At 59.5% G+C, this 15,740-nt stretch overlaps 1 protein-coding gene across 11 annotated transcripts in view; it reads left to right on the top strand.

Annotated features, from left to right (window-relative positions):
- The window catches only part of MCF2L (MCF.2 cell line derived transforming sequence like), a 117,002-nt gene that overhangs the window by 25,804 nt on the left and 75,458 nt on the right, over positions 1-15,740 (top strand). For 2 of the 11 annotated variants that reach the window (XM_060288209.1, XM_060288210.1), the window contains exon 1: positions 6,144-6,389. The exons of 2 other annotated variants lie outside the window; for them this stretch is intronic. Coding sequence is in view for 2 of the 9 variants with exons in the window: in XM_060288212.1 (XP_060144195.1) it covers positions 6,877-7,000 (124 nt within the window). In the remaining 7 variants the exon portion in view is untranslated. Of the gene's footprint in view, positions 1-6,143; positions 6,390-6,777; positions 7,001-7,092; positions 7,328-15,740 lie in introns of those variants that run through there. 7 more of the 11 variants (XM_060288219.1, XM_070044105.1, XM_060288213.1 and 4 more) reach the window with 6 other exon arrangements.

Raw genomic sequence — 15,740 nt, forward strand, 5'->3', positions numbered from 1 at the left:
CTGTGTCCCTGCCTCGCGGCCCGCGCGCTTTCCTCGCGGGGCATCCAGCGCTGTTGGGATGGACGAGGCGGCCCCCAGGCGAGGCTGCGTCAGCTGTGTTCCGACCAGGGCTCCTGGAAGCCAGGCGCGCTGGGCCTAAAGCCTCACGCGGCTCCACTGACCTGACCGCGAGCGGATGTCCGTCAGAGCCAGACACCCGCAGAGTCCTCCTCCAGTATCAGGCTTGTCTGCTGAGCTGTCTTCTGTGCATTCGTGTAACATCTGGGGATCTTACCAGCTGCCAGGTGGACGGATCCTACTGTCCTCACGGCCAGGCAGCCTGGTCACTTTGGTGACTTTGTAGCAACACGCCTACGTCATGGCAACCACGGCTCCTTTTCTCCCCCTCCCCGGACGGCCGGGAACAAAGCAAAGAGCTCAGGAGGACTGGAGCGTGGCCGTGACTGTGAGCAAACGAAGCCAGGACCTGCTGTCCAGGGCAATGCAGGAAGGGCCCCGGAGGCCACCGGGCTGCCGTCACAGCTGAGTGCAAGGGCCGGGGGGCTGCTGCTCCCGGCATCGCAGCACCTCGCTCCTGGGCGGGCCCGGGCGTGGTATGGGCCTAGGTACGCCGTAGGCCCAGGTGGCCGCCCCTCCGGAGGGTCCGGGGGTAAGCCTTGGTGTTGTCATGGCAGCGTCTTCTCTGCGGGGCTCCAAGCTGGGAAGGCTGCGTGAGGGCGGCCCCTGGGGCCTGCACCGACCCCGCGCCCCATCTTGGAAGACGGCCCCCCCGGGGCCTTAGGGTCTGGACGGGCTCGGGGCCTGCTACCCTCCATTCTTCCGTTTCTCCCCTTTGGGACGGGGCTGTTTGTCCCTCGGAAGCGGCCGCCTGTCCGGTTCCCCGGGCTCTCGGCCGGAGAGGACCTGGCCCCGGTGAGTCGCCTCAGCCGTGTAGCTCAGGTGAGACTCGGGACTCTTCTGAGTTGATGCCGGAACAAACACGTTCTGCGTGTGAGGATGTGGATTTTGGGGGGCCAGGAGCAGAATACCGTGGACGGGCTGTGTCCCGCCCCCAAAATTCATATGTTGAAATCGTAACTCCCAAGGTGATGGTGTTAGGAGGTGGGGGGCTTTGGGGTGATTAGGTCGTGAGGGTGGAGCCCCATTAGGGCTCTTATAGGAGGGACCCGAGAGAGTGCCTCACCCCTTCTCACGTGTGAGGACACGGCAAGGAGCCTTAGAAAGGGGGTCCTCCCCAGACCAGACCACGCTGGCGTCTTGGTCCTGGACGTCCAGACCCCAGAACCGTGGGAGCTAAGTCTCTGTTGTTACGAGCCCGAGCCTATGCCGTTGTGCTATGGCCTCCACGCCGACTCCGGCGCGGCAGCGAAGTGTGAAGTGGGTCCTTGCAGTTATTTCCTGCTTTACGTCTGAACGAACGTCCTTCCCAGAAAGTCGGAATCTCTCTGGCTTGGAGGCTGCTCAGGCCCACGAGGAGATGCACAGGCCCGATGCCCCAAAAGATCTGCCCAAAGTGCCCAGCTGGGAGGTGGCAGGGCTGAAGCCCAGCCTGGTGACATCCTTAAAATAACCACAGAACCCGAGGAGGCCAGTGCTCTGCAAGCGGGAGGGAGTGGGGGTGGGATCCCAGACCTGGCACTGCCCTCCCCCCAGGCCCTGCCCTGTGTGGCTGCAGGGGGGCCCGTGGCCCCAGCAGAACAGGGGCTGAGTTCGGGGCAGAGCCCTCTCTGAGGAGGCTCCACAGGGGGTCCCCACCTGCTCACTCACAGCCTGAGAGCATCACTCAGACCAGAGGCTTTTACTTTCCCATTTGGGATCTTTCTGGACGGTCAGTCCTGCGTCCCAGAGTCCTTGCCCCAGTTGGTCAGAAGTCAGTTATGGGCCGCTGGGGGATCTTTGTGAAGTTTCCCTTGAACAAATCCCCAGTAAATTATGAAAGGGACACCCTGCCTTGCTACCAGGTAAGTGATGCTGTGACAGTAGGGAAGCACTCTGAATTTTGCATCTCCTCTTAGAATGCACAGGGCACTGGGCTCCTTGCTGAGCTCAGGAATGGCAATGCAGAGCCCGTTAGGCTGTGAAAGGGCAAAGCTGGAGAAGCAGGGCCTCGGTCTGTGGAGGCGTCTGGTTAACCTGAGCCTCGTGAGACAGGATGCCGTCTGCAGGTTCCCCGAACTGGGCCGGGATCCAGCAGGTGTGGCCACGCCCAGACCAGCCCCTCTGTTACCTACAGAGGGGGTCCCAGTGACTTTGTATTCTGAGTCTAGAAGTGGATTAACTGTTGTCATTCAGTTAGCTCAGCTCAGTGTCCAAGGCTCAGTCCTGATGTAAAACCTGGTCTCCATCTCTCCCTCCCCACCCTGTCCCGCCCCACCTGGGCGCAGGTTTGGGATGGATGGGGGCGCTGCTCTCCACTCTCCCTCCCCCCAGCGTCTCCCTGGACCCAGGGCGGGGCAGGGCGGGGAGATGCAGGCACGTGCACGTGCGGGCTGACTTGCGGGCTGTCTCTTGGAGACCAGCGTGTGGGGTTGGCCAGGCGCACCACCGCCACCCCTGTGGTACCACTTCTAGCCGATCCCGGTGATGGCCACCCTCTCCTGGGGCCCCTGCACCAAACCTGGGCCATGGGACCGCTACCACCTTTTCGGTGGATGCCCCTATACACACTGTTGAGCTTCAGGTGCCCGGTGTGCAGTGTGATACACGGTACCTCAGGTGAACAGCACGATGAGCTTAGTGAACGCCTCCACCACGTCACACAGTTCCCGCTCCGCTTCTGCGGTAAGAACCTTCGAGATCTACCCTCTTAACAACATTCACATGTAGAATACGGTGTTGATAACTGTAGTCACCACGCTGAACAATGGAGCCTGGAACTTCCTCATCTGTAAGTGTAACGGGAGGTTTGTATCCTTGGGGCACCATCTGCCCATCTCCCACGACAACCCCCTGCCCGCAGCCCTTGGTAACGACCATCCTACTCTTTCTCTGAGTTTGGTTTTTCTAGATTCCGCATGTAAGTGAGATCACACAGTGTTTGTCTTTCTGTGTCTGACTTATTTCGCTCAGCCTAACGCCCTCAGGGTCCATCCGTGTTGCTGCAGATGGCAGGACTTCATTGCTTTTTACGGCTGAGTAATATTCCATTGTGTGTATGTACATCGTCATCCATTCATCCGTCGATGGACACTTAGGTTGCTTCCATATCTTGGCTACTGTAAATAATGCTGCAGTTAACGTAGGGGTACTTATATCTTTATGAATTAGTGTTTCTGTTTTCTTCAGAAAAATGCCCAGAAGTGGAATTACCGGATCACGTGGCAGTTCTGTTTTTAGTTTTCTGAGGAACCTCCACACCGTTCCCCACAGCGGCTGCACCCGTTTACGTTCCCACCAACAGTGCACGAGGGCTCCCTGCTCTCCGTGTCCTCACCAGCGCTTGCCGTCTCTCGTCTATTTCATGAGGCTGTTGGCAGGTGTGAGGGGGTGTCTCCCCGAGGTCTGGTTTGCATCCCTGACATCCCTGGTGTTGCGCACCCTCCAGCCATTCTCACGCTACGTGCTGGCTGAGCCACAGCTGGTCCCTCCCACAGCATCCCGGGTGACCCTGCCTTCTGTCTTCGGAGTGTTCTGTCCGCGCCTTTGGCCCGGGGCTTATCCTGGGAGCCCCGTGAGGGCGGGACCGCCCCCAGCCGCGCCGCCTGCTCAGCACCACCTGGACCCAGTGCCCAGGGGGAAGCTGCCCAGGAGAGGCGGGTGTGTCCTGAGGTCCCCGAGGGCTCCGGGATGCCCCCTCAGATGGAGGCTGGCTCTGTACCCCAGCTCACAGGTGAGGCTGTCTGCCCAAAGCTGTGGGTTTCTTCACAGCATCCTTTTCAAGTCTCCTCTTCTTCTTTGCTGCCCCCCTGCTCCGCCGTGTGGGACAGTCTAGTGCACGAAACAGCGCGCCCAGGCCTGGCGGGCGGCTCCCGCTACCTTCCAAGAGCCACGTCGCCGCCTCTCCCAGGGCCCCCTCCTCTCTCCCGAGGGCAGGCTCCCCCGGCGCCTGGGTTCTCAGAACCCGACCTGCACACCCTCCCAGCTCTCCTGTTTCTCGCCTCCCCTTTCAGGGCTGACTTTCCGGAACAGTTGCTAAGAGGATGTGTGCAGTATCCGGGGATAATCTTACGTTCTGCCTCTTTCTGGGACGGGCCGAGGCAGCGATGCAGAGCAGGCCTGTGCTCTTGGGATACTCGGGCTAAGATGCGCTGTGCAGGGGGGGGTCTGGGGGTGATGTTCCAACTGATCCGTGACAGTGTTTCCCTGAAGCAAACACTTGTTTTTAGGCCTGTGTTTATACGCATCGAAGTTTGATCCTGTCTCTGACACCTTACCAGCTGTGTGACCTTGGGCAAGTTACTGGACCTCTCTGCCTTATTCTGTAAAGCAGGGTAGAAACAGTGCCAGCCTCCCAAATCCTTGTGAAGATTTAATCGTTCACATCATGGAAAGAGCTTAGGAAGCGCTCGGTAGTGTTGGGCGGGGTCGTCATGACTGTTACACTTTACGCCACATCCAGTGATTTTCATAGCAACGGCACCACGTGTGCCGTAATTTAAGGAGAGAGTAAAGGTCCGACATAGATTGAGAGGGAGGGAGGGACTGGCTCACGGGATCACGGAGGCCTGCAAGTCTGCAGTGTGCAGCATGGCCGCAGCCTGGGGACCCGGGAAGAGCTGAGTCTGGACAGTCTGGAGGCAGAATTCCCTCTCCCTCGGGGACCTCAATCTTTTCCTCTTCGACTGATTGGACGAGGCCCACCCACACCGGAGAGGGTGATCTGGTGGTCTACATGTTCATCATGGCTACAAAACACCCTCAAGATGACATCCAGACAGTTTGAGCAAACACCTGAGCTCAGCAAGGAGCCCAGTGCCCTGGGCACCGAGGCCAGCAGACTCGACCCTGAAGCAGCGCTGGAGTTAGCGGCTTGGCCCCAGAAATGCACCAGCGAGAGGTGCTTCAGGGGACGAAGCTGACAGTGAGTGGGAACAGCTGACTGACAAAGGGAGCGGGAGCCAGTGAGAGCAGCACGGCCAGAGGTTTGCATTTCCCTTTGTTTTGCTTTTGGTTTAAAGATGGGCTAGACCCCGGCAGCAGTTCTCAAAGTGTGAACCAGCGTCACCGGGGTTCCCGTGAGAAGGGCATGTTCCTGGGTCCCCCGGACCTACTGGATGGGGAACGCTGGGGGGAGGGTGCTGGCCTTCTGGGGTTAACGAGCTCTCGGGAGACCCCAGTCACCTCAAGTTGGAGCACCACTTGCGTACACTTTTGTGCCTGAAGCGGGGGGGAAGGCGGGACCAGGAGGACGGGGTGGTACCTGGGAGAGAGGGGGCCCCGCCCAGGTGGCCGTGGAGGCCTGAGGGCACGTGGCCTGGGGCCAGTTGTGCTCCTGGACAAGTGTGGCTGTTTTTACCCTTGGACCAGTGGGAAGGCAGACGTGCCCCCTGCACTTTGGGGAGGGCTGGGCCAGCGTTTCTGGACGCTCCGCCAGGTGACTGGCCTTCCCTGAAGTTGGAGGTGGGAGGTCGTGATGGGGGCACGCTGGCCTGGCGCAGGTACAGCGGGGTTTGCATCAGCTGCAGGAGCCCAGGCCGTGTGTCCACAGGCTCACACCTCTCCTGACCCCCACGCTCTTCGCTGGCCTCCACTCTGAACCGCACAAAACTGCTGACATTCAGTGGGTTTTGACGTTAGAAAAGAAAAGTCATCAGCTTCTTGGCTTTGCTCCACTTTCCATGTGTGGCTATCGTACCTTCATCTCACGTTGCAATTATGTGTTTCCAGATCTTTCTTGCCCCCAGACCCTTGAGCTCTGAGGGCAAACGCTGGGCAACCTTCACCTTTTCACCACCCCCCCCCCAGCTCCTGGCCATCGGTGCCGACGGTTAGTGGGCACACACTGTGCTGACACGAGCTGCCCACTTGAATCCCCAAAACCACTTACGAAAACGGGCACTTCCTCCCGAGACACTCCCTCTGTGATGCCAGCCTCTAAGGGATGGCCAGCCCCGCGGTAAGGAGAGGCCAGCCAGGGTCAGAGCGCACACGTGGTGCACGCACATCCCTGGGAAGTGGTTTCATGGCCGGGCACACTCACGACTGGCATCTGCAGGATGCCGGGCTGCAGAACGCACTGGGTGGCTTCGTGCCAACCGTGGCGAGGTCCCAGGGCCCAAGTCTGGGCGCGCGCTTCCCTCCTGCGCCTCGCGTCCTCGGGGCAGGCAGCGCAGGGGGAGCGGCCGGTCCACCCCTCCACCCGCGGACCCACCGACCTACTCACCATGGGCGGCGCGGGGAGGGCGCGCTCGGCTGCTGCGGCCTCTGCACCTGCCTGGGGGCAGCCGGAGGTAACGGCGGGCAGGTTCCCGTGCTCGCGCCCGCAGCATCCCCTGTCTCTCCGGGGAGGGCGCAGAGTCGCGCGGCTGGAGGGGTGGGCCGGGCCGGGCTGCGCCTCTGCGCCCGCGGGGAGGGGAGGGGCGCGCTGCGGGCTGAGGTCGCGGCGGGGTGCGCCCGCCCGCCCGCGGGGCTCCCAGGTGGCCTTGGGGGTGCGCGCGCGGGACTGTCCGGGGTCCGTAGGTGCGCGCGCGGGGCTCCCGGGTGACCGCGGGGGGGCCCTTGCCGAGCGCCCTGGTCACCGCGGGGGTGCACTCGCGGGGCTCCCAGGTGGCCGCGGGGAGACGCGGGGCGCGCACCGCTTCCGCTTCCGCTGCCGCCGAGCAGCTCCCCGCACCCCGCGCAGGGCGCGCCTCCTTGGCGGGGCTCGGGGACCAATCCCGGGAAGGCAACGCTGCCGGCCCCCTCCCCACCGCCTACCCCGCCCATAAAGCACCTCTGATGCAGAGGAAAGCAGGGCTGCGGACCCTTCTGCTCGGTCTCAGGATGAGGTTCTGGCTCAGAAATGACGAGATGGCCCTGGAGGAAATGGTGCAGAGGCTGAATGCGGTTTCCAAGCGCACTGGTAGGCGGAGCCGCTGGCCCTGAAGCCCGTTCTTGAGCTTGACATCATGTGCTGAGTCTAGGGAGATGCGGCTGGGTTTTCTGTAACAGCCTGCATTTCTCCTTCCAAGCGGAGGTAACAGGACAGCAGAAGGACGGCTTTGGTCTGGCCGCTGATAGGCTCCGTGGCCGGTCAGCCTGATTTTATTCCGCCTAGGAAGGGGGACAGAATTGCAGATTGGTGGCGGGCTTTCTGGGAGACCCCAGGTTTGTACGTGGAGCCGTGGTCTGAAATCTGCTCACTCAACCCGCATTTCGGCTTCATGGCTACAGTCGCAATGGAGAAAGCGTACGTGTTTGTGGCCTGAAAATAGCGTGAGCCCGGGCGTTTCGAGCTGGTGTAGGGCTGGCGGAGCGTCAGAGGCTCATCTTGAGGAGGGGGAGTCTGGTCAGTCAGGTAGTTCTTCTCTCCACCAAATATGACGCGAACCTAAGACAGGTGTTGGAACGTGGTGTGGCTGTGGAGCGGGGCACAGCTTGACTCGATGCTCGTTTTCTGCCCCGAGTAAAGGATGACTCACGATTAGCTTTGAGGACAAGTTCCCAGGGGGTCGTTTGGACTCAGGAGAGCCCTGCGCAGGCTGCGCTGGGCGCTGCTTCCAGGCGGTCACTTCGGAGCCTTCCTGCTGCGTGTGCAGGGGCACGTCGGCCTGGGCTCGTTTTCCTTGAAATGAGTGGGAAATAATCAGGTATTATTAACAGGGAGTCGCCAGCCTTTTGCCTGACGTCGCCCTGCGTTGTTACAGACCGTGGCCTCGTTGTCTGAATAATGCTTTCCTGAGAGATTAGGTTACTTGGTGTGGGGCATGGTATCCCCCCACCCCTCTCTTATAAGCGCGGGACCCAAAGATTTGGAGAGCAAAGCAATGACTAAGTCGGTGTAAACACACTGTATGTGATGGTCTAACCGAGACTTTGGGAGACATTGTTTTTAATGGTGATTTTTGTGATTAAAGCTACTGGATTTATTGTAAATGGGTCAAAAGCAAATAAAGCCATTTTGTGCCACGTGGCCCCTTATTCTTAGGAAGGGACCCCTTTTTCTGACACGCAAGTCGTGTTTCGCTGGGTACAGGATGCGGCGTGCAGCTGAGGTAAAGGGCACGGGACTGGGTTCCAGGTGCCCTCTGCACTGGGCTGGAGCTGGGATTACAGAGCCAGCGGGAACTGTTCCCAAGAGTGATGTCATCCCTGCGTTTCAAGGATGCAGGCTTCTTGGTGAGCTCGGGAGACGCATGTGCACTTTGAATTGTGAAAAGGCCTCCTGCCCAGAGCGGGGAGGTGCTGACCGCCCCCCGAGTCATGCTGCGAGCCGGGCCCTGGGGGACCATCGCCTCGCTGTAAACAGCAGCTCTCTAGGTGTGTCCTTTGACACACCTGTGCTCCAGGCTCCAGTCTCACCAAGACTCTTGAAAATCCAGGTCAGCAGACGCTGGCCTTAGGAACACCCCATCGGGCTTGGTTAGCGGAGACCTGCTTCCCTCCCACTAACGCCGCCTTCTCACTCCTGCGATGGGGAGGCGTCGCTGGATGGAGGCTGTGAGACACGGCGCCGGGCGTGTGTCGTGCGGTGTCGACGCGGTGCCCCCCGCCGAGCGTGGGTGGGTTACACGTGCTCTTGTGGGAACGGGGATATAGGTCACTGTAAACCCCCTGCCAGCTCAGGTCTGTATCCCCAGCACCTCCTCGGAGGAAGCCCCGTCTGTAGCAGAACAGCTCTGTCTGGAGGCCACAGAGGTCACCTGGATGCTGCTGTCGCGATTCAGGGGAGGGGGTTCGGAGCGGAGGCTCGGGTGCCCTGAGCCCTCCCGGGGCTGGGTGGCAGTTTCCCTGCGCGGAGCTGGACCCTCCGAGGCCCTACCCCAGACCGGCGGCGTTTTCTCTCGCCTGCTGTGCGGACGTGCCGCCGCCTGGTTTTAGCTTCAGGGTTACCGTGGCCCGTGTCCTCCAGGACAGTCATCATCCGGTTAGTCCGCCTGCGAGGGAGGCTGACGCGTGCTGCCCGCGTGGCCTGTGAGGCTGTTGACCTTGAGAATTTAAATTCTCTGGACTCTCGAACTCAATCTTTAGTCACAGGGCCAGGACCCCCTTCCATGTGGTTGGGCTCCTTTTCCAGCATTTTCATTGTTTTGGTTTTCTCCCTAGATTTGCAGTAAGTGGTGACAAAGTACGAAACATTGGAGGCAGGGATGCTGACGGATCGAGTCCTTGTAACGTTTGCCCAACCGGAGCGTCTGGGTCTTCTGGAGGGAATCATCTCAGGTTCCGGGGCCACCCCTAGAGTTTCTGATTCAGGAAGTCAGGGGCCTGAGAATTTGCATTTTAAGTTCTCAGGTGACGCTGAAGGTACTGGTCCAGGAAGCAGAACTGGAGAAACACTTAGTAGAAAAGTCTTTAAATCTAGTGCCACCTTCTCCACTGATTGCCCTTGAGCAAAGTGCCAGCTACTGTCGTGGGTGGATGGACGGACACACGGACGGATAAGGATGGATGGGTGGGTGGATGGACGGACACACGGACGGGTAAGGATGGATGGATGGGTGGATGGACGGACACACGGATGGGTAAGGATGGATGGGTGGGTGGATGGACGGACACACGGATGGGTAAGGATGGATGGGTGGGTGGGTGGACGGACACATGGACGGATAAGGATGGATGGGTGGGTGGGTGGACGGACGGACGGATGGATAAGGATGGATGGGTGGGTGGATGGACGGACGGACGGATGGATAAGGATGGATGGGTGGGTGGATGGACGGACACATGGATGGATAAGGATGGATGGGTGGGTGGACGGACGGATGGACCCATGGACGAGGTTGCACACAAGACAGTAAAGATGGAAGCTCTATCACATTTCAGAGTTTTCATGTCTCCTGATGAGGGCTAACAACTCCTAGCTCTTTGCATGTTGAAGGAACAAATCATTGGTTTGCATCAGGACGTAAGCAGTGAGGCCGTTCAGCCCCGGGACCCTTACTCTTTATCCAGACGTCTTCCTTTCTGCCCTTTCGGTCCCATCATCTCATCTTTTACACCACCTTTAACCACAATGCAAGAAGCTAAATGCACCTGCTGTCCCAGCTGCTAACTCGGCCTGTTGGGGGCAGGGATGCTGTCCCAGCACCATCATTCTAGCAGCACCTGAGTACATGGTGTTCACGTGTCTGACCTGTTCCCTTTAAGGACCCAGGCGTCCCACAGCCGTGTCCTCTGAAAGCCGTGATCAGTTGCAAGAAGGGAGGCTTTGTAGGGTTCCTATCGCTGAGCTCCCTAGAGAGCCCCGGCAGAGGGAAGCGGATGTAGCTCTGTGCCAGGCCTGACTTGAGCCGTCTCTTTGTAGGGAAAACAGACACCGTTGGGTGGAGAGGACGTGCAGGAGACTGACGGCCCGGGGGAGGGGCCGCTGCAGCCACAGCCTGTCCTGGCCTGTGCGGCCTGCACCCCGCGGAGTCCGCTGTGCGCTGGGTTGTTCCTAAGGAAACCGTTGGGCTCTGCGGCTGGTCGTTGTGGTCCTGCCGCCCCCCTGCACTCCCGCCCCACCTGGGACAGCCTGGCTCCAGCCCAGGACTGCCACTTCCGCCCCCAGCGCGCCCACTTCTGGCCCGAGGCGGGCTCTGCCCTGGTCGTGCCTGGTCCCTCCAGGATGTGCCCGCCTGGGCAGGGGACTTCCTCCCTTCGGCGTGGCAGGGCTTGTGGTGCCTCTTCTGTGTCCAGGGTCCCTGGTGACGCTCACCCCTTCCTCCGGACCCCCGACGGTGCCCACGCCCTGTGGTTGGCATCGCTGGGGCTGAGCTGCCTTTTCTCTGTACCAGCCTGAGTCCTACAGCCAGCGAGGCGGCCCGGCCCCCCTCCCCTACCATCAGCGCTGCGAGGAGGGCGGCCACCTCTCCCCGCCCCCTCGTAACACTTCCTAGGGGCTTGCTCAGGATGGTAGATGGAGCACAGCACTCCTCAGCTTTGGAAAGTGGCAACAGTGGCTTTATCTGAAGAGCTTCCACACACAGCGAAGCAGTAGGTGGGGCTGAGGGCAGCGTTTGCTGAGGTTTCGTGAACGCGCCTTGGTCACCCGCCCTTGCAGCTGTCCTCTGTCTTGAGATGCTTGTTGCAACCCCGGCTTCCTCCCCAGGACTGAGCAGGGTTGTCTTTCTGATTTGCCAGGTACCGCCTCTGAGGTTCCAGAAGCGCCAGGCTTCACGTCTCCTCGAGATGTGGGGACTGTTCTCTTCCTGGGGAAGTTGTGCTTTTCCTGGGTCGCTTCAGAGTGAACCCGTGCGATGAGGACGCAGGGGGATTTTGGGGTGAGCGTCCCCCAGCTGATCGGCAGCTGGAACCTGGTTCTTTCTTCTCTGGTGGGTGGGAAACTCTGAGGATTCACTAAATACCTCTTTGTTAGGTGTTTGGTTTTTCATCTTTGGAGTTTGCTTTTCCCCATTCAAAAATAGACCAAACATGGGCAGTTGACGAGTCAGAGAAATCGTGTGCTCCTCTACAGGACTTAAGGTTTGAGCAAATGATTGTCAAAATCTTGTGTTTTGATAAAAGGAAGAGTTATATTTTCCCAAGTAGAAGTCAGCATGTAATTAAGAAGCTCCCTTCAGCCTCACACCCCCTTGCCCCGTGCAGAGCTGGGCCTCTGGCTGGCCACGCCCTGGCCTCTATTATGCGTGTTATTAACTACGTCATTTGACTAACATCCCAGTAATGAAAGGTGGGGATTCTCCAGGCGAGTGAGAAGGAAAAGGAAGTGTCCCGGGGGAGTGGGAGTTGGCTCAGGGGGCCAGGGCCGATGACCCAGGCGGGGCAGGTGTGCAGAAGACACACACGGGCGAGTCCGGGGCCCAGACCCCTTTCCCCAGCTCAGACCCCACAGATGCACACGTATGAGAGGAAGTCGAACTCTGGGGAGGAGACTTTCAAGAAAATTTCAAGTTGAAAATACAAAAGAGCTGATGGTTCTTTCTCAGCTTTCGAGCTAAGTGCCTCTTATGTGTCTCAATCGGGGTTTCAACGAATGCTCTGGGTTTTTGCTTTATTCCATTATTAGTAGTGTGAAAGAAATGAGTCCCAGCCTCAAAGCACGACCAGTTCCTCATGCTTAGTGTCATCTGCGTGGCCGTGGTACTTACTTCAGCAAAGGAAAGAACGGGTATCAAAATGTCCCCAAATGATGACATCTTGGACGAGATGTTAGGGACGGTGCACTAATGCCCCCCACACGACTTCACCTTTGTAAGGGTGCTTTGTCTTTAAGGACAAGATGTTTTACTGTTTTGATTCCTGAATCCTTAAGGAGGGGAACGTGTCGTTTGTCATTTGATACTTAAATGATAACAGAATATGGAAAGCAGTTGAACGCACCTAGATGGTAGGTCTCCGGGGTTTATCAGTTTTTAACTATGCCTCCATCAATTGGAGGACTAAAGTTTTTACTGTCTTCTCCTCTGAAACCACACCCTTAGTGTGGACAGGATCACTCATTCCTGTGGACACTTTCATTCATTCACTCACCGGACGCTTAGGGAGCAGAACCAAGGCCGGGCGAGCAGGGCAAGCACGTCCACCACGTGGAGTGTGACTGCGAGGTTCTGTCCAGATCCGGAAGCTTCGCCGGGAACAGTCCTCAGACACAGCCGTCACTAAACGTGATCAGTGTTAGAACCTGAGCAGTTCACGGGCTGCGTGCTTGTTCCCAGCACAGGGAAGACCCTTATGTAAAATGTGGCCCAGCCACGACCCAATCCGTGTCTTTGATTTTTGTGGGAATTCCCTGGCGGTCCAGTGGTCAGCATTCCACGATTCCACTGCAGGGGGCACAGGTCCGATCCCTGGTCAGGGAACTAAGATTGTCCATGCTGCAGCCAAAAAGAAAAGAAAGAAAGAAAGAGTTTTGCAAACACAGCTTAGAAAGGAGCTGAATCACCTTGTCACCTGTTATCTGTGTTTTCAAAGATTTCTAAAGTCATACGCCTTGGGCATCATCTCCACATGTTGTCATGATTGGTCAGTCAGTTGTGACATATCCTTTACTTAAAGAAATTAAGCATATCATTTAAGAAGCTCGTTTTTAAGAGTAACTAGTTCCAGACTCTATAATGGCCTGTTTCTCCACACATGGTTTTATTCCTAGGTTACAGAAGCCTCTGAGTTTTAGAACCAGAGCAAGTCCTACAGGTTACCTTGATCGCCCAGCTCCCAGAACTTTCTTTGTTAGAGGGAAGACATGTGCCTGGAAATGACAGAAAGCATCCCTCCTCGACGCCCCTCCTGAACACGGAACAACTTAGGCGGGACTGGCCGCGCGGCTGCCTCAGGAACCGCCACTAGTGGGACCACAGGTTGTGGCCGAGAGCGGTGCCAGGTCATGGGGCCGGGGCCGAGGAGGGCTCGTCGGGTGTGTGGCCGCCTGTGGACCTCGATGCTCACTGGACCCGAGACCACACAGCCAGAACGAATCCCCTCTCCCCCCGACCCAGTGCAACAGGGGCACCAGGCACCAGGTCTAGGGAAAAACCCAGGGAGGGATGGAGTGGGCAGTAGGGCCATGCTTGTCCGTGCTCCGCGGAGCAGGGGCTCCTCGGGCGCAGGTGTGCTCAGCGGTGCGACGGCTTCATGGGAATCCACTGACTCCACGTGCGAGCCACGGGCTGCCCTCTGTACGCGGTGTCCCGAGAAGAGCGAGGGGCACAGTTTTTGCACCTCAGTTCGGAGCGTGGTGCTCCCGCCTGCATCCTGCCCCCGGAGGGTTGAATTTTCAATCACCCAATGTCTCACTTGGCATCAGACCTGCACTGAATGACTCCCTGCTCCCCTGGCAGGATTGAAGGCTCTTTTACTGCCAAAAGCCATGCCATTTATGGAATTTCCTAGTAACTTGAGGCCCCGTTGTATGAAGTACACCCCTGGGTCCAGAGAAGTGAGTCCGGTTCGTGAATGGCCTTCAGCTTACCCGGCCAGCGTCCTCCCAGGAGCCCTGGCTCTCAGGAGTCTTTGTGAGTTTTTCACGGGGTCTTGGGGAGGAAACGCCCGCCAACTGCTGGCAAAATCCCGCAGTCTCAGGATGCTCTGACACCCGAGGCTGCGAACGTGTGAGACAAAGAAACCAGCAGTTTGTGAGTGAGGCCCCAGCGCAGAGCAGACTTTTGGAAAAGGGTTTAATTAGTAACATCTTTAAAACAATTACATATTTGGGAGAAAGTGGATTAACCCCGGCCACTGGGTGGGAAGACTGTACTGGGTCATAAACCGTCTGCACCGGTGCGCGGGGGCGAGTTCTGACTCACCGGCCCGACCCCCAGCGTTCAGGGGTCTCTGTGCGAGCCGCACGCATGGGGAGGGACACAGCCCAGGGCGATGGCTCGCTGCGGGTCCCGGTAGGGACCACGTTTCCACGTGGCTGTTCCCGAGGCGCTGCACCCTGGTTGCGGGAAGGGGCCTGTGTCCCGGACGTGCCACATCAAACGCACCATCTGTCTCCTCTGGATCGTGTGCCGGGCCAGCCTCTCTCGGAAGCCGGTGTGAAAACGCAAGCGTGGACGGCGTCTGCTCCGGCTTGGGTGTCGTGTCGTGTCGGGAGCGCTCGTGGGAGGAGGGTGAACCAAGGCATCATGGTGCGGCCCTGTCACCCGGGCTCCGGGAAGGGCACCCAGGTGCTCCCCACGCCCACCCTGCGACCTCAAGCATCTAGTAAGCGCCCGGAGCCCGGGAGGCTCTGTGTCACATGGCGTCATTGGCACGGAGCTGCGTGCAGGGCTCTGCCACGCCCAGGGTGCCCGGCCGCCGCCCGCAGCACAGGCGTCCCGGGACGGTCCCGGGCAGCCTGCTGTGGGGCCTTGGCCGAGGGGCGGCTCAGCGTCTCTGTGTGGAAAGTGTTGCTCACCAAACAAAGCAGCGTTAGGGTTTCCTCTCCCGGAGCCGAGCTGCAGGAGTGACAGGGGGCGGAACTGCCGGTTTATTTCAAGAGAGCCGGGCCGCGTCCCCTGAGGCCCTCCTGCCACGTTGTTTGGACCTGAGGCTTCCTGAGCTTGGAAGGGGCTTTGGCTCTAGCGGCCCCCGAGGCTGGGAGCTCCGCCACCACTCCCCACCCCCAAGGAAGGAAACGCCCAGGACTTGCAAGTAGACAGCCGAGCCTCGCCCACAGCGGAGCCCTTCCCTGACGAGTCCTGCGCCTGCAGCCAGGCCCCCCGGTGCGCAGCTGCCCGAGTGGCCTGGCGGTGCCGGGCGGTGTGGGGACCGTGGCCTGGACGTGCACGGCAGACCCGAGGTCACCCGGGGCCTCGTCCCAGCGCAGCGCGCAGCCCACGCCCGGCACCCCTGCTCCACGTCCCAGCGTCGGCTCGGCTTTCGAGTGAGCGTCCCCGACGGAGCCCTGCGGGGCAGCCCTCGAGTGAGCCCGTCCTGAAGACCTGCTGCCGCCGCCGCCTCTGTGTCCCCGGTGGGGAGACGACACGATGGCCGAGAGGGGCGCATCCCGGGGCCCCCCCGGGCGCTGGCTCTGCCCGCTTCCCCTGCTGCAGTGCTGGAGGCGTCGGGCGGCCTCGCGGTGCCCACAGCCCGGTGAGGCGGGACGGGTGGCGCTGGCCGCGGGGCGTGGGAACAAGCGCCTGGGTGCCTTGGCGGGCGGGCGGCTCCCTGTATATTTCTTTCACCAAAGAAACGTGTGCCACTCACAGGACTTTTCGGAAAAAGGCTGGAATAGA

The sequence above is a fragment of the Globicephala melas genome, chromosome 18 (genome assembly GCF_963455315.2).
Source record: "Globicephala melas chromosome 18, mGloMel1.2, whole genome shotgun sequence".
Lineage (NCBI taxonomy): Eukaryota > Metazoa > Chordata > Mammalia > Artiodactyla > Delphinidae > Globicephala > Globicephala melas.